The following is a 27253-nucleotide window of genomic DNA, read 5'->3' as shown; positions in this document are numbered from 1 at the left end:
AGCTGTAGCCATTTTGATGTGTTACAAGTGTAATATACAAACGTATTTAACCTAATATTTCCATTTAGTGTCCCTTTAGGAGCAACCCTTACCTGACATCTCCGGCCTAAATTACATGGCAACGTATAAATCTTATGTTTGGCACCTGTTGAACTGATTGAAATGTTTGGGACATTTGTTTATTCTAACTAGCAAGATTTTTAAAATTTTATCAACTCCTTGGAGCATGTTAAAGAAAAATGAAAAAAGCATCAAGCTTATAACCCTGTAACTATGCGAATGAAAGTATGCCTTAATAGTGCTAACTTGATCAATAGGCCCTTATCATAATTTGTAAGTTCGTTTTCTGCATTGCACATTTGCCCAACCAATGGTGGCACTAGTCTTGTTTTAAATGAAGACAAAGTTCTAATTTCATTTAGTCAGTTGCGCATGGTTTTATCATGAGAGCCACATCTATACATTCCATGTCATAAGACAAACTGGGATCGTATGCAGCAGAAAATGACCACATCAGCTTGATAATCTACTTTGTGGGAAAGCTAGTTTTCCGATTATGACAAGGGTCCGTTAGGGTATCCACAATGCACAAATCTGATAAATTTATGCCACTATAAGGTATTATACAGTTTCTGATTTCTACAGAGCTTGCGTAGACAGTGTTTGTCTTGCTTAAGCATTACGCTAGCCCATTGCATTTCTCCGCACTGCGCAATGTGGCAGTGAACTGAAATAAGGAAGTGGGGCATATGTGTGAAAGCATCAGTTGCATTTCCTTTTTTTTTTTTTCACTTTTCACAGTCGCAAAATGCAAAGGCATCCAGCAGCGAGTACCAGTCCAGCGGAAGCTTCACCATGCCCGAGATGCCCAACCTCGACTACACTCAGACAGACAGCTCGCAAGGGACTGAGCCTTGTGTGGGTGCTGACCATGACGCTCAGACGAACCAAGTGGGCGCTGGAGCGGCTGCCCCAGCTGCACCAGCTCCCGAAGATGGTAGCGCCCCTGCAGTGAAACATACGGGTGCGTTTCTCTGTGCCCCGACACAGCCATACTCCGACGACGCCTGTGGCAGAAATGCTGGAGACACTTTGGAGCCTGCCACAGCAGACAAAGAGAGTCATTTGAATGCAGAAACACAACCTTATGCTGGCAGCGCTGAGTGTCCCGAAGTGCCTTCTTCAAACTGCGGTGAAATAAACAATGTGGAGGTGGATGAAACAGATCGGCTCAATGCCCCAACGCAAGCATACGAAGATGATCCATCTGCGGAGGCCGAGCGTCTGAACGCGGCCACGCAAGCATACACAGAGCAGGACGAGGACGAGAGGTTGAACGCAGTAACACAGGCGTACACGGCAGATGCCGACCAGGAAGAAGAGGAGAGGTTGAATGCAGTGACACAGCCGTACGCAGCAGACGTCGTCGACCAAGAAGAACAGGAAAGGCTGAACGCAGTAACACAGCCATATGCAGCAGAGGTCAGCAAGGAAGAAGAGGAAAGGCTGAATGCAGTGACGCAGCCATATGCAGAAGACGCGTACCAGGATGAGCACGACAGACTCAACGCGGTCACACAGTCGTTCAATGACAAAGCAGAGGAAGACAACACGGGGGATGGCTCCGCGAGTGCTCCCACACAATCGGAGGAACGACACCGCCGCCTCCTGTTGGGTGCAGCTGAACTCAGCTTCGTCCTATGTGAAGCATCCCAGCCGTACCGTGACGACGGCGGTGATGATGACGAGGAGGAGGAGGAGTTCTGCGCCCCGACCCAGAAGGACGATTCTCCGCCCCTAAAAGTTCACGCCCTGTTGAAGTTCCGCAGAGAGAGAGGAGCAGTGGCAGAAGAGGAGGACGACAAGACACCGCCGCTGTCACCAAAAACTACAATAGATGAAACTCCACCACCTTCCCCTGGCTTTGTTCCAGAGAGTGATCCCGAATCTGACGATGGTGAAACAAGCATGGTCACAGCCCGGCACTCGCCTTCAATTTTCGATATGACCAGTGCGTCTGTTTACGAAGACTGTGTGACACCTGGTGCCGCCAATGGCTCGCCCATCATCGGAACCATCAAGCGACCAAAGAGGGGCATGAGTCTCAAGAAACCTACTTGTGACACCGTTCAAGAACTTCCCAGTCAAGAAAGCACTGCAGGCGCAGAATGGATGCAGCAACAGCAGCAAGCTTCCTCGCAATCCAAGGCGTCCAAAAAACTAACTTACATAGAAGAAGCACATGACAGCAGAGATTTGAGTGCAAAGACCACAGATACCTCTCTGGCTGAGCTCTCGGCAGGTGGGGCTGAACACACGACCAAGCATTCAAGCATCATAACTACTTGCAGCCCACCAAAGGTACCTATGGAGCTGCAAGAAAGCGCGGGTACTGATAAGAAAAGTGCAACTACTGATGACTGTGACATGCCTCTACTTCATATGAGCGAGAGTACAGACCTTGACACAACTGCTACCGATAAAGAAGATGGTACAGCTCAAGATCCTGCTGTCAAGGAGGGAAAAAAGGCTCTCGAAGCCTGCACAAGCAGTGAAATGCCAGCAGACACTGGCACTGGGACATCTGAACAAGCTTGCAGCCGCAAGGAGGAGACACTTGAAAAAGACAGACCAGCCAGCATTTCGTCCGAAAGCGAGGAAGAAAGCAGTAGAGTTTCCAGAAGAAAGGGAAAGAAGGAACCGCCATCAAGAACGACTCGGACAAAGAGGAAAGTGGCATCTCCGCAAGATGAAAAAGAAGCCCCCATAGAGAACACTGCTGCGCTGGCAAGAAGGAGCAGTGGGCGTCAAAATGCTGGCTCAAGGATGAAGTCCCTTTTGTCCTTGGAGAAAAGGACTTCTGCATCGGGAGATTTCGAGGAGAGTGCACTTTCACAGGAAGTTAACGACAAACGAGATGCTCCCAAGGATGACGCAGCCATGGAAGAACCACAAGGCAAAGCAGGCAGATCCAGAACAAGGCGTGGGCTGAAGGGCAAAGCTGCCGCAGAAGTTCCTCCTCTACCTCCGGAGGACGGTCTGGCCAGTGCCAGCCAACCAAAAGTTATGTCCAGCTCAAATGAAGATAAAGGCGAGAATGAAGAGCCTTCAATGAAGCCTAATGAGAATGGCTCTGAGGGTGTGGCAGACGGCCGTGAGGGCACTCATGCTGACAAAGATGAGTGCCCACCAAAGAGAGGGTCTTTGGTCGACCGGGAAGATGACAATGCAGAGGACGTCGTGAGTACGGCCTCGCTAACACCATCTTTGGGCGACGGCGACAACAATTGCACAGACGCAACCATTGACACCTGTTTCTCTGAACCATTCCCCACCTTTTCAGAAGTGATGGCAGAATGCCAGCCGTTCATTGAAAAGACAGAGGGCCAAGATGAGAGAAGTGAGGCTGCAGAAGCACAGGAAGAGACAATGGTTGACCTGGCAGATGAAAGCAAAGCCGAAGCACCTGCCACATCAGAGCCAGAACCCGTAGCCGCCAAAGAGCAACCTCGAGCTTTGCGGTCAAAAAACCCGAAGGAAGGAGTGGCAACGAGAAAGCGAAAAGGATCAGAAGCGGTGGAGGAGTTGCCTTCAGCACGTGGCAAGGCCACTCGAAGAGGTGCACGAAAAGGGCCACTTGCAGGAGCTGAACTGCTTGCGGAAGACTCTCCAGGCGACATTGAGCAGCCAGAGGTACTACAGTCAGCCTCGCCACAGCAGACGAAGGTAGCCAGGCGCGGACGTCCTCCCCGCAATGCTGTTAGCAGGAAGACAGCGCCTAGGCTTGCGGTTACCAATATTGTGGAAAACACAGAACAGTCAGAAGGGGAGCATGATGCAGGCAACCTTTCAGCGCAGGAGACTGAAAGCATTGACGGAACACCATCAGAAACATCAGAGAGTTTAACACCTTCTCTGGGAAAGGCCGCTCCACGTCCCCGCTTGTCAAAAGCTCCCCTGTCAAAAGACCCGAAGGAAGGAGTGGCCATGAGAAAGCGAAAGGGACCAGAAGTGGCAGAGGAGTTGCCTTCAATACGCCGCAAGGCCACTCGAAGAGGTGCACAAGAAACGCCGCCTACAGGGGTTGCGCTATTGGCGGAAGACTCTCCAGGCGACATTGAGCAGCCAGAGGCACCACAGTCAACCTCCACACAGCAGTCGAACAAAGCCAGGCGTGGACGTCCGCTCCGCAGCGCTGTTGGCAGGAAGACAGCGCCTAGGGTTGTGGATACCAAAATCGTGGAGGACACAGAACAGTCAGAAGGGGAGGCTGATTCTGACCGCCTTTCTGCACAGGAAACTGAAAGCATTGAGGGAACACCACTGGAAACGTCGGAGAGTTTAACACCTTCTCGAGGAAAAGCCGTTCCACGCCCCCACTTCTCAAAAGCTCCTCAGTGTGGTGCTAGAGGCAGAAGGCAGTTGCTGCTGCTGGATGCGGAACAGGCAGACGAGGCTGCTTCGAAAGACGAATCTGACCCAGACCGCCTTTCAGCACAAGACACGGAAAGCATTAATGGAACACCATCAAAAACACCAGAAGAATTAACAGCCTCTGAAGGAAAAGCTGTTCCTTCTTCGTCAAAGGCATCCCGTCGTGGTACAAAAAATGCAAAACAGTCATTGCAGCAAGATGTGAAAGAGGCGGACGAGGCTGCTTCAGATGGCCTTGTAGCTGGACACTCTGGAGAACAGCTACACAGCGTAAGAACGTCTCAGCGTGGAAAAGCTAGCACGAAGACCCGTTCAGGTCAAGACAAGGAGGCAGACACTGGGGCAGCGGCGGATGTCTCTTTGGCTAGTGTAGAGTCGTCCCAGAGCTCACAAACATCTCGGCGGGGAAAAAGAGGGGTGAAACATTCTCAAGAAAAAATTGAGCCGCCTGTTCAAAGCAGGTTGAATGACTCAACGCAGTCACTTTCCACGGAGCCTCAATCGCAGACCTCTCGAAGTTCTCAGTTGGAAAGGCGAAACACGAGGCAACCTGAAACACAGGAAAACTTGCCCACCGAGGAGACCGGTGACAGTCTAACTGAGGGGGAAGTGCATGGTAAAAAACTGTCAAGGAGTGGAAGGAACGGTACAAAGTTGTCTCAGGAGGCAGCGAGCAAAAGTGTTGCCAACGCAGGAGAAAGCAATCCTGAACCTGGATCTGCAGATCATGAACTGCAAACTAGGAGGACTCGGCGTGGTAGAAATGCTGCCGAACCATCCCAAAACAAGCAAGTCATGCCAACTCCAGAAGCTACAGGAGACCCCTCGGAGAACAGTGGCACAGAGGCAGAACCTCCGAGCTCGCAAACCCGGCGCGGGAGAAAAGGGCTGAAGCAAACTCGAAATCAGCGTAACAACAAGAACGCCCCTGAAGACAGCAATGTGAAAGAGACTTCCGAGGTGCCTGAACAACCAAACTCGAGAAGTTCAAAGCCATCAAGGACGACAAACCTTTCTCTGCCCAGGCGTACTGCAGCAGCTAGTTCCATGGAAGTTTCCGTCAAAATGGAGCCACTGAGTCCAGGAACGCCCCGGCGCAGCAGCACAAAGACTGCACAAGTCCAGCTAGAGGAAGCCGAGCACCCAGGCAACAGTGACTCTGCTGAAGTCCCTTCAAAGCCCAAGCGCAAGGTCACCGAGCTCAAGTGCGAAGATATCTCAGAGGCTGAGCCTTTGAGCTCAGGGTCTACGACTCGACGTCAACTGTCCAAAAAGCCAGCTCCCGCACCGGTGACGAGAAAGAGGGATGCGCGGCGGACTGGCAAAAAGGAAGACACAACACTAACTTCCGTGGCACCTGTGCTCAAGGCTACGGAAGAGATTTCTGCACAGTGCTCCCTGCGAAGAGTTGACAGGAAGAGGCATGTCGCCTCAATGAGCTTTGGTGTAGCAAGGCACGAGTCGGATGATGACGCTTCTGGCAACGAGGAAGAGACTTTGGACGAGGTAACAGTGAATGTTGGGCCAAAGTCTCGGCAAAAGGCACCGGTGAAGGAAGTCGCTGTCAAGCAGGAAATAGTAGAGGTGTGTTCCTTTCCCTTCTTCCTGCTTTCCTTTTAATATCTTTCAAACAGTTAGTGTATATCCCAAACCACATTAATACCTCTCGTTCTACTCTTTCTAGTTCTCTTCATGCTTGCCTTGCTGAACTTACATCAGTTACCTCATTTTTATTACATTTTTCTTTTTGCTTTCATTGACTAGTAAAAGAAAGTACGGTAGGTGTCTCATCTCTAAGGTAATTGGATCTTTCTTTGGCTGCAATCTGGAAAAGGATAGCAGCCATCATTTGACTGCCATTCCGTGTGTTTGCTCCTTATGCAGTGCTGTAGTTTTTTTACCATGCGTGATAACACAGAGCACTCGGGTGACGTACTGTCTCCTTCTCTTGGTGAAGTAGCATATTCTCTCCCTGAAACAATACATGTTGGCTACTGCCATTAAAAATTGAGGCACTTCATCTAGTGACATCATAACTACCCTAATTGGTGGTATCCAGATCACACTTTCTGTGGCAGCTCCCTCAAAATGCTTTTGTGTGCTAAAGGTGCTGGAAGCGACTTCGGGAATCCGGAACACACATTCACTGTGCTTTGGATGCCATCTGTTTGTCATGAGGAAAACAGAAGTTGTAGAACTCGGCCTTCAGTTGGGACTTGAATGCTCACACTTATAGCACATACTAATTTCAGCCATATTCTTTTAAAAACCTTCCACCTTGCCAAAACCATGCAGTGCATTGACAGCCATCCGTCACATCAGCCAACCAACGAATAGAACCAGAGAGTTCCTTTATTGTCTGCCTCTGATCACTTTGCTCATGAAGCCAAATAAATAGAAGCTTCATGGAAGGATTAGTCGTTACAATGGGCTTGCCCTCCTCCATTCTCTGGGAACAGGAAGCTGTCTCTCATTGCTGATTGGCTGACATAAGCTCTACCTTTCGCTGCCCTACCTTTCCATGTTCTCAATAAGTTTGTTGTGTGCTTGCAGGAAGCACCAGTGAGACGGGGCAAGAGAAAAGCAGATGTGCCTGTGGTCAAACCTGAAGTGCCACAAAAGGCGAAGTCTCGGCGAGACGAACAGACGGACTCTTCTCTGGCCCCCAAAAAAGTCGCGAAGGTGAAGCCAAAGGTGCTCTTCACCGGAATTGACAGCACAAGCGCTGAGGAGGTACCAATGCCTCTATTTTGCATACCACGGGGCTTGACATTCTGTACGGTGTGGATCTTTGGTTATCCTTTGTTGCATACTGCCACATAATGCATGATGTGTGACATATAGGGCGTGGTATGCAACAAGCTTTCACAATGTGATCATTAGTAGGGGAATGAGGCAGGCGTCAGGCCTGAAGCCAAAGTTTCGACAAGGGGTCAACCATTTTTTTCGTCTGAGATGGTAGGTTATTGATTACCATAGCGTACAGCCTAGGTTCACAAACAGGACGTGAGAAGCAAAACTAAGCATGGCTGGTCGTGAGTAGGGTCGCTTCCTTCATTTCCTGTTTGTAAATTTAGGCTGTATGCTGCAGTAATTAAACAAGGGGACCTGTTTCGTCAGGGCCCTTGACAACTTTCAAGGAGCAACTTTGGCTCCATGCTGAGGCTTTCCTTCTTCCCTCTTGCTGATCGCTCCAAGTTACTGTATACCTGTAGCCGTTTTGTCTTGTCTGAAGCTTTCTCAACAGCATTTCGTGCACACCGTATGGCTGGTTGGTCATCACACGAGTGGCGCTCTTGTGTCAACACTAATGGTGTTGCTAGGTCTAGTCACCTGCCCCTGCTACTTCAACGGTGGCCTCCAATAATTGCAGAACACATTTTTAAAGCGAGGCTTTCTTTGCCTACCATCCCATGGTGTTGCCTGGGTTGGTCGGTCAGTCACTGGTCAGGTTTTCACCAAGTAGATTCATCATCACTCTTAAGGGGGGGAAAAGAAAGACTTGTCCAGCGGTGGGATTAGAAACTCAGTCCCTCAGCACAGCAGCCTAGTGCCCTAGACATTAGGCCACAATCACACGTACACTTTTATCATGCCAACGTCAACTAGCTCTTTCAGATGAATGGCATGTGTTATGCTGATTTCCATGCCACTGCACATGCCCATGAAGCAGGCAGTACATATTGTGCCAATGCCAACTAGCCTCCTCGCGATGATTGCCACATGTTGATGACTATTATGATTTCCATACTACGGTCAAACAGTCACAACGGGGTATCAGCCAAGAAGCTGCTGGTCTATTTTGAATAAATTGAGAATAAATGAAGAAATACAAGCCAATATAAGAGTATTCATATCACAAGTATGCAAGAGCACATGTGTGTATAGCAATTTCCCTTACGCCAGAGACGCAGGAACGAAATGGGAAGAAAAAAAGCATTTCATGAACCGTTTCACATAGATCCCAAAATTTGTGTTGAATCTGCTTTTTTTTTTTTCTGTCATTGTGTCTCGTTCTCAGGATAACTTTACACAAGAAGAAAGGCTGCTGATGCTCTCGCGCCAGGCTGTGACTGAACATGTTACTGAAAGCATTGGCATGCTATCACACACAAGTAAAAACAAAAAGGACAACAGAAACGTCGACTTCTTTGTTCCTATTTGTGTCTGGCTGCCTGCCTTTCAGTGTCATGAATCCCTAAGAGCATTCTCAACTTTCAATCGTTCTATGCCATGAAACTTCATGGGATGAGGATGCATGCTGGCTTCAGTTAACTGCATTTAATTCAGTTAACTAATTCTGTTTAAATGAGGGAGCTGCTGACCACAGCCAAATCTTGTTATAAGGAAGTCGCATCCGCCACAAAACAACCTTCACTATATATTCAATGTTTGTTGCAAGCATATATTTGTTCCATGCTGATATCAGCAGGAGTCATTTTAGGTATACTTTGTTACATCAAGGCTTAACTGTACTTTGAGCAGATAACAACGGCAATAGTTTAAGGCTGTCGAATATTTAAAAAAAAATTGAATGAAATTGAGTGCAGGTGTTGGTTGATAGTGTGCTCGTTTTGTAAAATTCTGCTGTGCGACCCAACAGCATAGTGCTTTGTTCATGGCACCATTTCCCACTGAGCACATATCGGCTGCCTCGTGGCCATTATGTAGCCAACAGTAGCTGGGCACCGGTTCCTAGTTTAACTGTTATTGTGTTGCAGCTGCAACTCGTGCTAGAAGTTGACAGTTGTCATCACTTTCTGGTTCCCAAGCAGGTGGTAAGAGACCTAGGTGGGGCCATTGCAACCAACCCTTCTATGTGCACACACCTGGTCACCGACAAGGTGAGGAGCCGTTTGGCGTGCAACCTTTTTCCTCTTGCCCTCTCAACTGCGCATTTGCTCCATGGTGTCACAGTGCATACAAATTGGTGGGGGGAAAAAACACATGACAAAGTTACATAACAAATTTTTCTGTTTCTTTCTGGCTAGCATGATATTGTTCTGAGGATGTATTTATTACAAGGCAGAATGTCTAATGCTGTAAAACTGAAGCCTGGCCGATTAGTAGTTTGTGTTTAAGATGGATGCCTACCTGTCTTCATCATCCTCCTCCATTTCTTCATGTTTTCGTATTTTGGTGCAAGCCATTTCATGACACTGTCTGTTACAGGTAGAGAGATAGTCAAATGACAGTTTAACCTAATTTTGCTAAATTTTATTTAACGATATGCCTTTGGTTCCCTGATGCACAGTCATAGAACTTAACGCGTTGAACGCATTGAAAACCTCTTGAGCAATGAAGTGAGCTGGACATCTCACCTGATTAACCAATGGGTGGGGGAGAAATGTAGGTAAAATATGGGAATGTCGGGTTTCAGTTCAGGTGACGGATGCCATTGAGCTGTTGAGGTTTGCCACTTCCATGAAGGAACACAAGGCGTGCACAATGGGCTCCCTGTCTAAGTGGTCACGATAAGTCTGTGAGGGAGGCAGTAGATTGTATACCTTCTTATTGTTCTTTAATAAATATGGCACTCACATGAATGTTTTAAAGTGTTTTTGATTTAACAGAGTTTTCATTTTCACAAAACAGTTCCCGGGTCCTATCAACTTCGTTAAATTGGGGTTTAACAATAGATCTTTTAGATAGGGATGGCTCATTATTAGCCCGTTTCAGGGAAAGGGCTGTAGGAGAAAGCTTTTGTTCTGGACTTGTGTGTAATTGTGTGCGAAATGTAAAAATAGTAATGTAATGTCATTAGGCTAACATTGAATGCATTCGAGTGAACTTTTGTCTTATTTGAAAATAAGATATTGGGGTCCATTGGAAGTGCTTTAAAGGGGCCTTAAACCACTTCTTATTGAAGTCGAGAAATGCATTTTCAGTTAAACTGAACTATTCCAGAAATACTTTACAGCAAAATTACTCCAATGCCTCCAGCAGAAGCGCAATTATTGACATTCAAAGATTGCCTTTGATCCCCTTTGCGGTGCTTCTGCTCATTCTTGAATGCCTTGCAATGCACCATTTGGTGCATTGCAAGGCATTCAGGTGTGAAGGCTATGGTGGAGTGAGGCATGCCTACAACGCTCTGCCCACTGAACGTCGCTGTGGTGCACAGTTCAAATTTGATTTTGGATGTTCGTGTAGATGCCATTACTTCTGACTTTGGTGCCTACAGCGCATCGCACTTAAAGGCTGTACCCCAACTTATGGTTGAGTTCGCGGCATCTCGTTCCTTTGCTTTGCTACGGTGTACCACTTAACTAAGCGCAGCTGTGTTCGCTCGTGCCGAGTGGCAAATAGCATGTTTCCTTTTGCGCTTATCTCTGTGGCAGTCACAATTTCCATTGCTTGAACGAAATGTCCTTATGTTCGCTCGTAACAAGCTTAGACCGTGATGACAGCATACCTCGAAGTAGTGCAACTCGGCAAGCGAACAACTTGTTCCAGTTGGATCTTGGTGCTCAGACAGGCTCGCCATGTGCCTGGTGCCATGTTGCCCAGAGACCACTCGGAGCATGCAGTTGTCCTCAGCGAAACTGCAGTGAGCTCAGCGAGCGGGCTCGTCGCGACACCCCGCAGCAGCCGCGGTATCTACACTGCGTGACAGACGTAGCTGCATGAAACTGCAGTGCGTTTGCAATATTTGCATGACAGGGCTGGAGTGCACACTCGTGCTCGTGTGCAGACCAGTACTGTCCTGCACCAGCTTGACGGACGGACGGACGGACGGACGGACGGATGGACCACATTCAAGTTGCACATTTCAAAGTGCTGTCAATAGCTCAATAAGAAACGAGCTGCCAGGAGTGAGCACGCGCTGGCAGTCATACATGTGTTCCGACCTTAAGTTCCACGTGGTTCGAGGGTATTCGAGGGCTCAAAACTAACCGAAACTAGACTAAGAGACCCAACGGCTACTACACCAGTAAGCAGTGTTGCCAAAAATTCATTCCTATCCAAGTGGGCGCGGCCGAGCATGAGCAGGCGATAGTCGACTTCTTCTGGAAATATGTAGTACTTGCTGAAATTCGGAACGCAAGACTTTCCTTACTTCAGCCTGTTCAGTAAACTGCGGCAATAAATATACACAGTAATGGGAAGAAAGGAAGAAGCGCACTGATCCAAACACCCTTCTTGCTTGATGTCGGCTGTCAGCTAATGGCAGTGCTCTGTGGGAATCGGCCCGCTGGCATATTTGTCCATGGTTTAACACGTTGGCTGCAGCATCTCCTCTTGAGGTCCCAAGCGCTACGTGTTACGACTCGCTGTTCACTTCACTTCATGTCCCGCGTGTGCATAGTGATCTGCGGCCAAGTCCCTGGTCAGTCGCGCTCCTTTCAAACTTTCTTGAGCTCCAGGCAAATGGTGCCGCAATACGTTGAATCAGAAACAACAAAAATTTCTGCTCTTCATTTATTTCTAGAAAAGATGGCACTGGCCCACTACAGAAAAGCCCTTCTACAGCCGCACATGTGGTATAACTGCTTTGATGCACCCATTGCCCACGTTGCAGTGGATGTGTTAAAGAGCTCCTCACAAGTGGCAGTATTTTGCCAAGTTTCACTCTTTTCTTGCAAAACAACTTTGTACTCTGCGGCAACTTGCCGTCGCCTGCGGGCTGATGAATTTCCCTGCAGGTGATGACCACTAATGGCATCTCTTTCGAATTGGTGTGGTAACAAATAACTCGCGCAGCCTGTGTGTGCTACTTACGTGTTGCCATATCTTAATCTAGTGTTCTACCTATCCCTGCTTTGTTTTGTAAATTTACCTACCCTATGCTTGTAGCAGTCCCATCCCTATCTCATCCCTGCTTTGTCTAGTTTATTGTTATTGTTATATAGTTTATTATTACCTGACCTTACTTTTTTTTTTCTTTTTTTCTGTGTACCACCGGCAGTTTCGAAGAACGGTCAAGGCTCTGTGCTGCATCGGAAAGGGCACGCCAATTGTTGACGTAGCCTGGATAAAGAAGTGCCAGGAGGCCGGAGCCTTTGTGGGTCAGTTTGAAGCTTTGTCTTGCTAGGTTTTTCACGAATATCAAGACTGCACATTGCTGTACACATTAGCCTTAACTACTCAGGTTCTCTAACATTCCAACTAGACTGGACAATACGGTTGTCTTTTAAAACAAATGTATTGACATACATTTTCAAAGTTGCAGATGCTCTACCACATGCCTCACATATGCAAATGATCTCTTTTAGCAATTATGAAGGTTGGAAAACAGAGATGGCGTTCACTGCTGAGATGGAGGTCGTGAATTTTACCCAGCTACGGTGGTTGCACTTCGATGGGGACAAAATGCAAAAGTGTTCGCATGTTTAGATATAAGTGCATGCTAAAGAACCCCAGGTGCTAACAATTAACCCGGAGCCCCTTTCTACAATATACGACCTTTTAATGGCGTGGGGTCTTTGTCGGCACAAGGCTCATCCAGGTTGATAGGACCAATCGAAACAATAATGGATGGTGACGCGACACAGTTAGAAGAAACAGCTCCTGTTTGATTGGCTGTGCGTTTTAATTCTACTTTGTTTAGGAGCAGTGATGTCATTTGTACGTTAGTTTTCTACTTTGAATCCTCCTAGAGCTGTACTTCGATTATAATGAACACAGAGAAGACAACAAATCATAGGACATGAAGTAAATCTCAAATGTTTCATCGACGTTGGCATCCAACCCATATGCGCTTGCAACAAACATTGGATATAACAAAGCTTTCTTTAGTGTTAGATGCAACTTTGTAATAACAAGGTTTTAATTGTAACAGAGCTGTGTTTTCAATCAATCATCCGAGTTCACAGCTGTTGCTCTCAGTTTGTACCGATGGGCCAAGCCAGAAGAAGCAGTTCAAATTAACCCTGTAATGGCATATTTACCGTATAGTATCCGGAATTTTTTTAGCTAATATGGTAGCTGAAATTTTTGTAAAATATCGCCTGTGGGAGATAGCGCAATTCTTGTAGTACTATGTGAAATGTTAACCAACAAGGATACGTGACGGAATTAACATGCAGTGAACCCCCTCTCTCTCCAACCACTTTTTATCGAAGTGCAGAAGTGCATTTCAAGTGAAAATAGGCTATTTCAGAAATACTTAGCTGCAAAAAGTGCTTCAGTGCGTTCAGCAGAAGCAGAGTGATTGGCAATCAAACAAGGCCTCCGCTGTGCTCCCGTTCCTTCTTCGGCACCTTGCACTGCGAAGCCTGTAGCGCAGTGGGGCGTGCCCACAACACTCCACCTTCTAAATGTCACTGCAGCGTGCAGTTTAAATTTCATTTTGAATGTTGGCGTAGATGCCACGACTTCCGCCTTTGGTGCTTACGATGTGAAACGCGGTGGTTGTCGGTGAGCCGCAGTGCGCTTTGACAGTGGAATCGTGGCGGCGTTCCGCGGCGGCCACGGTATCTACGCTATGTGGCTATCGGCAAGTAGTAGCCGTCTAAGGAAATGACGAAATAGTATGTCCAATGACGAAATTAAGTGTCCCAAAGAGAGTGAGGACAGGGCCTTCTGTTGAAAAGGGAGCGTTTGACAGAAAGGTGACTTTACGATTCGCTTGCGGGCTTACAGCAAAACTTGGCTAGATGTTCACTGCAGCGTGTGCTGCCCGCAGACTGTGTTTTTTCACCAAGCCCAAGGGATCGTTCAGGGCCCCTTTAAGCAAATAGGATCGTAAGTCGTAGGAAATGGTCAGGCAAAAAGTGGCTCTGTTTGCATGGCCTTGAGGTTCCCAAGGTTGCCCAGAAAAACTCCAAAATTTCTTTTTTTAACTTGGCAGTTGTTTTTGGCTGGAGGTAGGCAGCCCTGCTAATCATGGTTGCAAGCAACCTTCAAAGCAGGTGCTCTCTGTTGAGTGCTTAACATTGTCCCACCATTCTGGTTTTTATCCCCTGTCTAATCGCAGACCACATGCCCCATATGTTGCTTGACAAGAAGGCTGAGAAGGCCCTGCACTTCAGCCTCAGAGACACGTTGGCAAAGGCGTCGGCCGGTGGCGTACTTCGGGGATGGAGCGTCCATGCCACACCACATGTCCTGCCGTCTCCCAGTGACATGAAAGGTGTTTGTTTGTTTGATTGATTTTTTTGCTATACCCTTTTGGAGGCCCAAAGTGCATTTTTCTTTCACTTTTGCCAGACATTTGGATTGTGCTAATATTGTGGAAAATCGATCTGAAAAACCAGTTCTTCCTATGTTTTAAAATTGGGCACTGAACAAAGTAATCTCTGATACAGTGGATATTCAATATCTATATTATCCTCTCACCCCTGGAACGTAGTTGACACTTAAATACACCTTCCTGTGTTTTGTGTATTCTTATGATTGGCAGCAGATGCTTAAGAATGATTTGTTGCTAGCAGAAATGCACAAGAAAGTACAGGTAAATAATTGCCTTTTCAATTCAAGTAGCAGCAAGTCTAGATATAATGACGTTAACCTTGACTGAGTAGCACGGGTATAATGTTACAGTCCCATTGTTTCCGGCCACATAAGCAGCTGTCAGAATGGTGGAATGCGTCAAGAGTGCACTCTTGACACATTCATTCCATCTTTGTGCCAGTGATATCAGCAGACTCCAAACATAAACCTTGTCGTCTAATGCACCGTACATTGTAAGCATGCTTTTAATAAGGACTGAAGATCTATGTGGAAAGTCACAGACATCTCCTCATGGCTCCTGATAAGCTATGCCCGCATTCCACAGATTTTGTTTGAGAGTGCTGCAATTTTTACAGTCCTTTCTAAATTTTACAGGCTTTCCTTTTTTGTCAGAAAAAGAACCACACTGGAAGGTATCTGTGTAGCGCAACAAAATACACACAAGAAGAAACTAAGACGAAAACAAGCGCTTGCTTCATCTTCGTTTCTTCTTGTGTCTTTGTTTTGTTGTGCTATACAGATGCCTTTCAATGATGACCGACCAACAAGCCCATATCACACTGGGCCTAGGTTCTTTTAAAGGTCATTGTCAGTCATTTACCGGCACCTCTCAGAACTTCAGCACTGACACCTTATCCATTACATAAGTTCATTAAATGTTACCTAATTAACCTAAATTATTATATGTACTTAATGAAAATATACTCATGACTAGCTTGGAACACTGGAGTGCTGTTCACATAAAGCCCCATATTATTTTTTTAACTCTTTGCAAGATTTATTTGGAATAGCTGATATGCACACCAGTCTCGGTAGACGGGGCTACAGCCTGTGCTGTTGTACATCGATGTAACAAACGCAGATTTAACAAGCCATCGGATACAGTGAAGTAAATCTAAACTGTTTCTCGTAAATGTCAGCATTGTAATGAATCTATGCTTATAAAAAATATCAGATGCTTTCATGTTGGATGTGACATCGTCATAAGCAATTTCTGGGCCACAACAACCTTTAGTCAAAGTCTATTTGTTATCAATGGTGCTCCTCCATAAGACCTACGTCGATGGAACACTCCGATATTACCTCCCGATCCTGCACAAAATATCTCCCACAAGCAAGAGAAAACTCGAGGCAGCACGAAACAACTGCCTTCGCGTATGTCTTGGCCTTCCGAAGGGGTCGTCCCGCTCAGGGACTGTAGCAGAAGCTGGATGCCTGCCTCTGGAAGTGCTATGTTCGCAGGAGACACTTCGGATACACCTCCGCCACGTCATTCATACGAAGACTCACTTTTTAAAGGATATTTCCAGAACCCGTACTACATCTAGCTTTGGGCAGGCCGTCGGAAGCATATCTATTTCGATTCCTGCTCAGGCGTCACAAATTATGCCGCGAAACATTTCACCATGGACACTGTCCCCACTGGAAATCGTGCCATACATACCTGGAATCAGAGCGAAAAAGAAAATGCCTCAAGCAGCGACTTATCAGATAGCTTTAGAATATATGCACAGAGAATACGCAGCCGCAACGCACATTTTCACAGATGGCTCTACAACTCCACATCGTTCATCATGCGGACTTTTTGTTCCCTCTACAGGACAACGATTCTCGTTTCGTCTTGAGCGAGCGACATCATCTACCTCAGCGGAGCTATATGGCATTAAGGAGGCCCTTGTGTATATACTTCGACAGCAGCCGCCAAAGACATGGGTGATATTCACAGACTCAAAAGCAGCCCTACAAAGTATATGGAACAGGCACAAGCGTTGCAATAATCAACCAGCAGCATTTGACATTGCTTATCTTCACTACAGGGCTAAGATTGCTGGGCATTGCATAAAGTTCCAGTGGATACCTGGCCATGCCGGCATTTCGGGAAATGAAAGAGCGGACGAAGCTGCCAGAAATGGACTCCAATACCGCAAGTTCAGAAGAACATATTTTACAAAAGCCGACGCTTCAACCATGGCAAAAAAATATGCCTATCAAGAAAAAAACCGCATCTTGAATCTGCCGCTTCACCAAGATAACTTCCTACGTTACATTGACCCAGAAATGAGACCGAAAATTCCACGACCACTTCCTCGACACTTAGAGACATTGTACCATCGTCTTCGACTGAACGTGGCATATACGAACAATTATCTGTACCGCATAGGACTTACCAATAACCCATACTGTGATAACTGTCGCAACTTAGAGACAATTGAGCACATATTACTAGAATGCCCCGCGTACCGCGACGAGAGACAATTTTTTGAGCACCAAATGGACATGATTCGCCACGAACCGTTAACATTACCGAGCATCTTAGGTCCAATGCCCGGCCCTTCAAAACAGCGACGGGTTTTGGATTTATTGTTCAAATACCTGACAGAAATTGGTCAAATAGGAAAACTTTAAAAATTGCATCCTTCCTATACAAAAGCCTAAATTAACCCGCCATGTCACGTGTAAAAATTAGTATCGGGTCCACGCGGACATTTCATATTTATTTTTATCCTTTTTTTTTCTCCCACTCTCTTCTGGAATCTTTTAATCCCATTCCCCATCCCTATACAGAGTAGCATGCCAGCGGTTATATACGCGCCGGCAAAATTCTCTGTTCTTCTAATAAAGAGCCCTCTCTCTCTCTCTCTCTCTATTTGTTAATATGGAAGTTACTCTTCCTGCGATGTGGTTGACCTGATTTTGGTGTACTGTTTCCCTTTCAGAAATTGTGATGTGTGCAGGTGGCAAGGTAAGCTGTTTGATTTCTATACGTCTCTCTTCCACGCCTTTAATAAGCGCCCAAGCAGATGGCGCAGGCATTTAGTGGTTAGCATATGTGTTGCGAATCCCAGACCATGGCCTCCAAGATGTTCAGCATGTCGCAGGCATAGAGTTTCTCACTACATTACCTAGAGGGAAATCTGACGGTGCTGCGCTGTGGTATGCATGGGAATGCCGGTATATTGTGGATTCGGATTGGCATCGTTCTCGTAGATACAGGACACCTTGAAGACGCGCTTGGCAAGTACCGTTCCGTCTGCCACAATGATTCATTTTCTACTAGAACAGCACGTGAAAAGCTGTTTTAGTTTTATTATTACGCGAAAACATGTATTGTTTAACTATGAGAACTTGTTATTGTGTGCACGACTACATGTTATGTAAAAAGTATCAGCGGGCCGCTAAAGCTGGAGGACAGACGACAAGGTTCGCGCTCACTTTGAAACAGTTGGTCGTCTGTTCTTGCTTTTCTTCGCTTGGTCATGCATCGTGGGTGAGTAAAGATGCAATATGCGTGAATGGAAACATTTTATGAAGATTTTACTTTGAGAACGTGTTATTTGCGTAGCCATATCCACGTTTTAGACGAAGCCTCTTACAACACCAGCCAACACGAGCCTCGCAGACACATATACCGTCATTCCCATGACGGCACGGTGCCCCCTTAAGAAACTCCCATAGACGGTGGCGCCAGATTACCCTCTAGGTGTTATAGTGAGAAACTCTATGGTCGCAGGCACCTTCTAGTCTTGGAGGCCATGCGAGGTGCAGCACTGGTTTTCGATTTTCCAGGTTCTGCATTTTATGAAGAACGTATGTTTTTCCAAGCTTTTCGTGACCCATCCACTCGTATCTCAAATGTAAAAATTTCTGATGAAGGCTATTCTAGATTTGCATTATCTGAAACTGGGTTATTTATGTGGTACACCACTTTGTTGGCCTTGAAAAAGTTCCAGCTGGTCAACAATAATCCAGAGCCTGCTGCTGCAGAGTCGTGTCATTGCCCTATGTCGCTGTATGAAATGTGGAACCCACAGTTTTCTGTATGCTTATGTAAATATTAATTCTCATATTTTCATTCCTAAACAGCCAGCACGGTTTTATTAAAGGAACTCAACAGCAATATTGTAAGTCAGCAATATTAAGCCGCACTTAAATGGCTGTGGAACTCCTCTTAACAGCTTTGCTGTAAATTACTTTGAAATTCATGATGTCACAATGATCTGCTGAGGTTTCGCCACAAAATACAAGAAAGGGATCAATCCTTGTTCCACCAAGTTAGTGAAAAATGGGGTTCGGAAAAGGCACATTAGTACCAGTATAAACCAGTTTAGTGTTACTCTTTAATGTCTCAATAACACTGTTACATACTGAAAGCTTCACTGCACACCATGTTTGCAAGTTCTGCTTTGTCTGTGTTTATAGGGTTGTGTACAGTTGATCCCAGCTATATCAAACCCGAAGGGGATCGTGAAATAGCTCAATGTGTTGATTATTCAAAATATAACGAATGCCTATCTGAAGCTTATCTGAGATCTCTGCATGGCTGGAACACTTTCCGGAGATCATAAGTGCAAGAAACTATTGGAAAAACAAACTGATTTGTTTTTCCAAGGCTGTGTTAAACGCACAAAAGTTGACTTACTTATTTTGCTCGCGAACGTTACAAGTCGCCCGTGTTGTGGAATGCTCGTTGATATAGTGATTGTAATGTGACCCTAAAAGCCTGCGTTGCCTGGATGCGAGAGTGTAATGTGACTTGGGCATGTCAACTGCTTGTTGCGCTTTTTTTCTTCTTTTAAGAAGCAGAAACGTGCACACCAAGGAAGCTAACTAGCCTGTATAGCTACGCACTCTGTCACAATCAGTACACTTCACTGCAGATCACATGTGAACACGCCCTGCCGCGTGTCCATTACAACACCAGCAATAGGCCATTTAAATGGCCAATCATCATATGTGGGCAACAAGCCAGGCAGACTGTGCAGAGTTTCGGAGCCGACTTCTTGTTGGGATCGGTCTGACCGCCTCGCCTCAGAGTGTCCCCTTGTTGCACACTACAATTGTAGTTTTTTTTCCGCAAAGTGTGGATGTGGCTGCACCGGTGTTGTTAAATTCATACTGCAATGTAAAGATCCATCCAAGTGGAGGTTGGAGTAGAATTAGTTTTGGCTGCTAGCGGAATTCTGAATTGCCATTCGCGGAAAGCCCTCATCTACGAGAAGACAAATCTACAGTGCGGCATCTCCAGTTTGGCATCCCATGCCTGGCACTACTAAGTGTCGTCCACGCTTTGTTGCGCAAGGCATATCAGACTGGGAGGCCTTCGCGTTCTTGAAGCAAAGTGCAAATATGCTCTTGACAATAACGCAGTTTGCATGAGCCATCCCTATGCATAGCAAGCAGAACTGATCGTTTTTTTCCTCCATGGCATTTACTGCGCTTCATATTCAATCTTGTTTGACGGCATCTGCCAAAACATGAATATTTACGACGGCGCTAGAAGTGACCTTTCTACTGTTAGAAGTGCACTTGCAAGGGTGCAACGCTGCATTCAACATATCGAATGTGACAATGAACAGGTGTTCCAACATGGTACATAGCTATACTTTTTCGTGCGATTTTCGAGGGGGTTTTACAACTGTTCAATATAGACAGTAATTCAGTATATCTGAGTCTGATATATCTGGGATCGACTGCAGCAATTTTAGACCAAACCTTATGCCAGTAGTGCTATGATCAAATTGAATACCTTTAATTGCTTTCTAACGAGCAGCCATTTTCACATTTAACATAAGACAATGTTCACGTCCTAGTCCAAGTATCCATAACATTAGCAAGTTTCTGTTATTACGTTACATGTTACAAAGCGTTGTTTGCTAGTAGTGCAAATTGGGCATCGTACACAAATAAGCAGTTTGTCTGCACGCACAGGAATCTTTGGAGATGGCGAATGATAGCCGTATAAGCCAGTGAAGTCCTGCTCCTTGAGCTATGTAGCATGCTCCACTTTCTCATGTTTTATGCTTATAGTACGGTCGAACACATTTAAACTAACTCGATAGTTCCGTAAAAAGTGGTCATTATATCAGTAGTTATATATGGACTCTCTCTTTAAAAAGCTCAAAAATTAACCCCATTGAAGATTGCATCAGAAGTTACAATTCGGCAGTACTTTAGTCCGAAAACCAGATTTTCAAGGTCATTTTTGTTCTCGGTGTGCGCCCCCTACTAGCTGCAAACTTTCATTAGAAACATCCATTTGAAAACATTTCAGAAACTTCTTTTTAGAAACATTTCAAAACTGCAAGCGCAGCTGCTATTTCTTATTCGAAAGCTTGTGATATATTTTAGTACCAGCGGTACACGACTGTATTCTGCTCAAGAGAGTGAAGCATTATAGTTTGCCAGAAATTTAAACTTCGGAAACTACTGCTGCGTGCCGCCATTCTGCAAAGGTCTCGGACATCACGATCTCGGCATTACGACTCCACGTCAGCCACAGTAGAGCCTTAAAATTACGTTAGCTATGTCGCTTCAGTCGAAAAAAAAAAAAAATTCTATGTTCGAAAGTTCAAATGTCCCTGCAAACTGTGGTATCCGGATAATGGCGTAGTAACCGCCAAGCCTTTGCAACATTGCCTGCCGGCAGCGCATGGTGCCGCGTCATCAGGCAACGTTTGAGGGCCGTTGTTCCCATGATGGAAGGACATAGATGGTCGTTCCAAATCATCGGAACAGGCGCAGTACAGGTGGTGCCACACGGACAATTGCGCAATAACGAGAGCGACGCCGTCGTGGCATTCGATATCGTATCGGCGCAAGAACCGGTGCTGTACACCTCCTTCCTGGAGGCATGCCTTGGACAGGCGGGACCTTCTTTGCCGCTTCCATGTTCATCTCGAAAGCCATATTATTGTTGCGGTTGGGTTCGAGCGGGGCGCACCCTTCCGTGCACCCAGTTTGGCCACACTTCCGTGCTTTGGCACTTCGCCTGTGCCTGCTTTTTATCGTGACCGGATTCGTAGCAGTCATTATAACAGTACGTCAATATTCAAAAATGTTTGTTTTATCAGGAAGGAATTTTAGTGGGAAATGTTGAAAAATCATAAATGCAATGAAATGTGCTCTTTATAACCACTAGATTGTTATATCTGGAGTCCTTTTAAGTGGGTCCAACTGTATACTCAAGGGCATGAAACTTATCCCACTTTTACTGCAGTTTGATGTCTCATTGTGCGCAGTTGGTGTTCTGAAATATTTGAAAACTACACGAAAAATATTCATGTTAACGGATAGTGACTGTTCAATTCGAAGGCCAAATCAAATAGGACTATATCCACTTCGTTATTTGAACATATTTTTTATTCTCATACCCCCTATCTGTTTATACTGGTAATGTACTGTTTCAAAACCTCCTTAACAAACTGTCTTAAACCACCTGGAACAGTGTCTCATAAGTTAACGATGTCATACGGCATTGCTAGGCTGCCCTGGTAACATGGTCTTGTTTGCTCGTTTGCTGGGTATATTATGGGGTTCCAAGTACAATCGAGCCTCGATATAACAAACACAGATTGAAACAAATTATTGGAGCTAATGCAATAAATTTAAAGTGTTTCTCGCTGGTATGGGTTGCAACGAATATATGCCTACAACAATTATCGGATATATAATGCAGGTATTTTTCGTAAAACATGCTGTCATTACAATATCATTATATATTTGTATACCTATAAATAAGGTTCTCCTCAATTGAAATTTAGTTGGATTCCATGTGCATGTCCTGTTGTTCTGCACTGTGTGTTTCGATTGTTGGAATTACTTAATGTGGAGCTGTGTCAACAAAGCCCGTTGATTGTGTTGTTTCTCGCCAATTTTTCTTAAACCAGTACCTGGACAACTTGCCGGCTCGGACTTCTACCAGTACAACTGTTGTGGTCTCCTGCAAGGAGGACTTGAAAGCTTGCTCACGCGCTCGAAACAACGGTGTTCCAGTTGTCGCCGCAGAGTTTGTGCTCTCGGGACTGCTTCAGCACAAGCTCGACATGGAAGCCCATCGCCTGGAGTGAAAGCCTAAAGCGGGGGGTGGGAGCTTGCCGTCTTGCATGTCGCCATTCAACATTACATGTTGCTGTCACCATTCAACGTGGCTTTTTCTTTTTTATTATTTTCATCATTATTGTTATTGTACACAGGTAGCTTTACTGTACATTCAAACGGACAGTTACCGTTCGCATTTTTTGTATATACTGTATAAAATTACCTTATGCTGTAACATAATGCCCCATCTTGTGTTAATGACAAGTCTATCATACCATCACATTATATTAGCCACGTAGCATTGAATTAACTTTTGTTTGTTGTGCCTTTCTTTTTTAAAACTGATGTTTTTATCTCATGACACCGCAGGTACTGTCATGCGTAGTCAAAGCGACCCAATAAATGTGTTTTAAAAAAAATTATTTTTGTTGCATACTTTTATTGGATTGGAGGGGAAGAAAACGGGGGGAAATGCAGGTGATCAAAAAGCAACTGACATTCAGAGCAGAAAAAGCATGCCCGAGTTGAATGTTCGTCTGCATGCAAAGCTACCATTGGAGCCACGTGAATGGAATGAATTCCGAGACGAACGAAGGTAAACCACTCAGCAAGAGCAGTCTAGAGTGCTCAAAAGGGGCCCGTTGACCATACCATTAGTTAACAGTGCTCTTGAGTTCTAGCTTGTCCGTATATGTAATTGCCATTCACAAAATGCAGGTTTACCGCGGGCAGTTAAACTTGACCAGCCGTGTTGGTAGTGCCATTTTGTGAAAAGTTTCACTATGGAGGGCGTGGAACTGTTACCGCAGTTAACTAACCATACTCTACTTAACTGCTAGTGTAAAGCGTGGGCAGCGCTACAATTCACGATGTGCAATCTCTTTTGTTTTATTGCTACATGAACACCTATGAACACATGAACTTTTCACGCATTGTTGCTGGAAAAGGTGTTGGGAGGAGTTGCCACCAGTGTCTTTACTCCCTTCCACATTTACCGTAGCCTGGCATCTCCGCAAAGAGTAATATGCGTGTGGACAAGAGCTTGAACTTGCACCGACGGGATGTGACGTTTGGTGACAAAGTGCTCGTGGGCCATGGGTACTTGGTAGTTACCACTTGCCTGCGAGCGCTCGAGCCATTTAGAAGCTCGCAGGCAAGCAGTAACTACCGACGACTGCTCGGTCCGCACTTTCTGCATCGCTGCATTTGCTGCACAGATGCCACTGCCAGTATTTTACTGCTTCCAAATACTTGGGAACAAAAATTGTTTCTGCCAACTTTCATCTGGACTGATTTTGGCAAGTGTTGTGTTGTGTGTGTGTGTGTGCGCGCGCTTCTGACAAGCTAGTGGATTTTTTATTTAGGCTATGAAAATTGGAAAATTAAAAATGGTCTGAAGCACTAGGCATACAACTCTTGTTACAAAGCAATAAAAAAAACGTTTTCTGTAAACTGCTCCTATCCAGACATGTCATGCAGACAAAATTTACGTCACACCGCTCACGTACGTCTGCGCTAAAGTTCCTCCATCAGTTTGAGCTTACGCATCCAGCCACCTGCCGAAATGCCCAGCTTGCCTGTGATTACCATTAGACATGTTCGGCGCTTCGACCGAATGCTCGCAACGCACGCTGCTTTGATAGCTCTCGCTTGGGGTCGACTGCCAAGCAAGCTGGCGGAGAGTTTGGAGAGGCTTTGCGCTTGCTCCTAGAGAACCGGAAGTCGACACGGCATGCCATCATGACGCAGAGCCAGTGAACGCGGAGCTTAGCCCCGATCACTCGGCGAATGAGTTGAAGGGAAAATGCATGACTGTGGAGGAGGGTAACTTGTAATCGTCCATAGCTCTCAATATGAGACTTTTCATACAAATTGTGGTGCGAATGATTAACTCTAGCTGTACCCTACGCGTCTACATAATTTGAACCGTTTGAGGGGCCCTTTAAGTATGCCACCAGTTTTCGAATAGGACTTTCGCAAAAGCCTCGTGAAGCATGGCAAAAATTTAAGGGAAATTGAAAACTTGCATATCAAATTTTTCCGCTTCAGACTTGCTGATATGAGCAGGTTCCACAACTGCTATATCCGCTTCCGTTGCAGAGCTCTGAACTTGTCAACTTTGTGCTTACTTTTCTAAGTTATTTATAGTCCTTTCTTTTTATGCTGCGGACTCGTTGATGGCGATAGCAATGCATTAGACAACTGCACGAAGCAAGGTTTGTCATTTTATCGGCCGTATAAGCTGCAGTAAGCATTCGCTTACAAATTAAGCACCTGGGGTCACTCACGCACAGACACGTCACTCGCTGTCTCAACACTGAGTGCAGGCAGAGAACACCTGGGCGCTCCTCCGAAACTCGAGATTACACGACCGTACGCACCAGGCGCACTCAGGAACACGGCGCACAGGAAGCCACCGGCCATCTCGGCTCGCCCAAACTTTCCACCCGCCACAGATTACATCAGAACCTGCCGCGGTTGCTCAGTGGATATGGTGTTCGGCTGCTGTGCACGAGGTCGCGGGATCGAATACCGGCCATCTCGGCTCGCCTAACCTTTCCACCCGCCACAGATTACATCAGAACCTGCCGCGGTTGCTCAGTGGCTATGGTGTTCGGCTGCTGTGCACGAGGTCGCGGGATCGAATACCGGCCATCTCGGCTCGCCTAACCTTTCCACCCGCCACAGATTACATCAGAACCTGCCGCGGTTGCTCAGTGGCTATGGTGTTCGGCTGCTGTGCACGAGGTCGCGGGATCGAATACCGGCCATCTCGGCTCGCCTAACCTTTCCACCCGCCACAGATTACATCAGAACCTGCCGCGGTTGCTCAGTGGATATGGTGTTCGGCTGCTGTGCACGAGGTCGCGGGATCGAATACCGGCCATCTCGGCTCGCCTAACCTTTCCACCCGCCACAGATTACATCAGAACCTGCCGCGGTTGCTCAGTGGCTATGGTGTTCGGCTGCTGTGCACGAGGTCGCGGGATCGAATACCGGCCATCTCGGCTCGCCTAACCTTTCCACCCGCCACAGATTACATCAGAACCTGCCGCGGTTGCTCAGTGGATATGGTGTTCGGCTGCTGTGCACGAGGTCGCGGGATCGAATACCGGCCATCTCGGCTCGCCTAACCTTTCCACCCGCCACAGATTACATCAGAACCTGCCGCGGTTGCTCAGTGGCTATGGTGTTCGGCTGCTGTGCACGAGGTCGCGGGATCGAATACCGGCCATCTCGGCTCGCCTAACCTTTCCACCCGCCACAGATTACATCAGAACCTGCCGCGGTTGCTCAGTGGCTATGGTGTTCGGCTGCTGTGCACGAGGTCGCGGGATCGAATACCGGCCATCTCGGCTCGCCTAACCTTTCCACCCGCCACAGATTACATCAGAACCTGCCGCGGTTGCTCAGTGGCTATGGTGTTCGGCTGCTGTGCACGAGGTCGCGGGATCGAATACCGGCCATCTCGGCTCGCCTAACCTTTCCACCCGCCACAGATTACATCAGAACCTGCCGCGGTTGCTCAGTGGATATGGTGTTCGGCTGCTGTGCACGAGGTCGCGGGATCGAATACCGGCCATCTCGGCTCGCCTAACCTTTCCACCCGCCACAGATTACATCAGAACCTGCCGCGGTTGCTCAGTGGATATGGTGTTCGGCTGCTGTGCACGAGGTCGCGGGATCGAATACCGGCCATCTCGGCTCGCCTAACCTTTCCACCCGCCACAGATTACATCAGAACCTGCCGCGGTTGCTCAGTGGATATGGTGTTCGGCTGCTGTGCACGAGGTCGCGGGATCAAATACCGGCCATCTCGGCTCGCCTAACCTTTCCACCCGCCACAGATTACATCAGAACCTGCCGCGGTTGCTCAGTGGATATGGTGTTCGGCTGCTGTGCACGAGGTCGCGGGATCGAATACCGGCCATCTCGGCTCGCCTAACCTTTCCACCCGCCACAGATTACATCAGAACCTGCCGCGGTTGCTCAGTGGCTATGGTGTTCGGCTGCTGTGCACGAGGTCGCGGGATCGAATACCGGCCATCTCGGCTCGCCTAACCTTTCCACCCGCCACAGATTACATCAGAACCTGCCGCGGTTGCTCAGTGGATATGGTGTTCGGCTGCTGTGCACGAGGTCGCGGGATCGAATACCGGCCATCTCGGCTCGCCTAACCTTTCCACCCGCCACAGATTACATCAGAACCTGCCGCGGTTGCTCAGTGGCTATGGTGTTCGGCTGCTGTGCACGAGGTCGCGGGATCGAATACCGGCCATCTCGGCTCGCCTAACCTTTCCACCCGCCACAGATTACATCAGAACCTGCCGCGGTTGCTCAGTGGCTATGGTGTTCGGCTGCTGTGCACGAGGTCGCGGGATCGAATACCGGCCATCTCGGCTCGCCTAACCTTTCCACCCGCCACAGATTACATCAGAACCTGCCGCGGTTGCTCAGTGGATATGGTGTTCGGCTGCTGTGCACGAGGTCGCGGGATCGAATACCGGCCATCTCGGCTCGCCTAACCTTTCCACCCGCCACAGATTACATCAGAACCTGCCGCGGTTGCTCAGTGGATATGGTGTTCGGCTGCTGTGCACGAGGT

At 46.9% G+C, this 27253-nt stretch overlaps 1 protein-coding gene across 2 annotated transcripts in view; it reads left to right on the top strand.

Annotated features, from left to right (window-relative positions):
- LOC139052864 (mediator of DNA damage checkpoint protein 1-like) overlaps positions 1-23069 on the top strand; it is a 39886-nt gene extending 16817 nt beyond the window's left edge. Inside the window, exons 8-14 of one of the 2 annotated variants that reach the window (XM_070530013.1) lie at positions 802-6018; positions 6988-7167; positions 9210-9278; positions 12344-12443; positions 14354-14509; positions 17547-17572; positions 22497-23069. In XM_070530013.1, coding sequence (XP_070386114.1) covers positions 802-6018; positions 6988-7167; positions 9210-9278; positions 12344-12443; positions 14354-14509; positions 17547-17572; positions 22497-22676 — 5928 coding nt within the window. In that variant the 3' untranslated portion in view covers positions 22677-23069. Of the gene's footprint in view, positions 1-801; positions 6019-6987; positions 7168-9206; positions 9279-12343; positions 12444-14353; positions 14510-17546; positions 17573-22496 lie in introns of both variants that reach the window. The other variant, XM_070530011.1, reaches the window with a different exon arrangement.
- Positions 23070-27253: the final 4184 nt, after the last annotated feature.

Source organism: Dermacentor albipictus, unplaced genomic scaffold, assembly GCF_038994185.2.
Source record: "Dermacentor albipictus isolate Rhodes 1998 colony unplaced genomic scaffold, USDA_Dalb.pri_finalv2 scaffold_40, whole genome shotgun sequence".
NCBI classification, from domain to species: domain Eukaryota; kingdom Metazoa; phylum Arthropoda; class Arachnida; order Ixodida; family Ixodidae; genus Dermacentor; species Dermacentor albipictus.
This window is presented reverse-complemented; position numbering and strand designations above follow the sequence as displayed.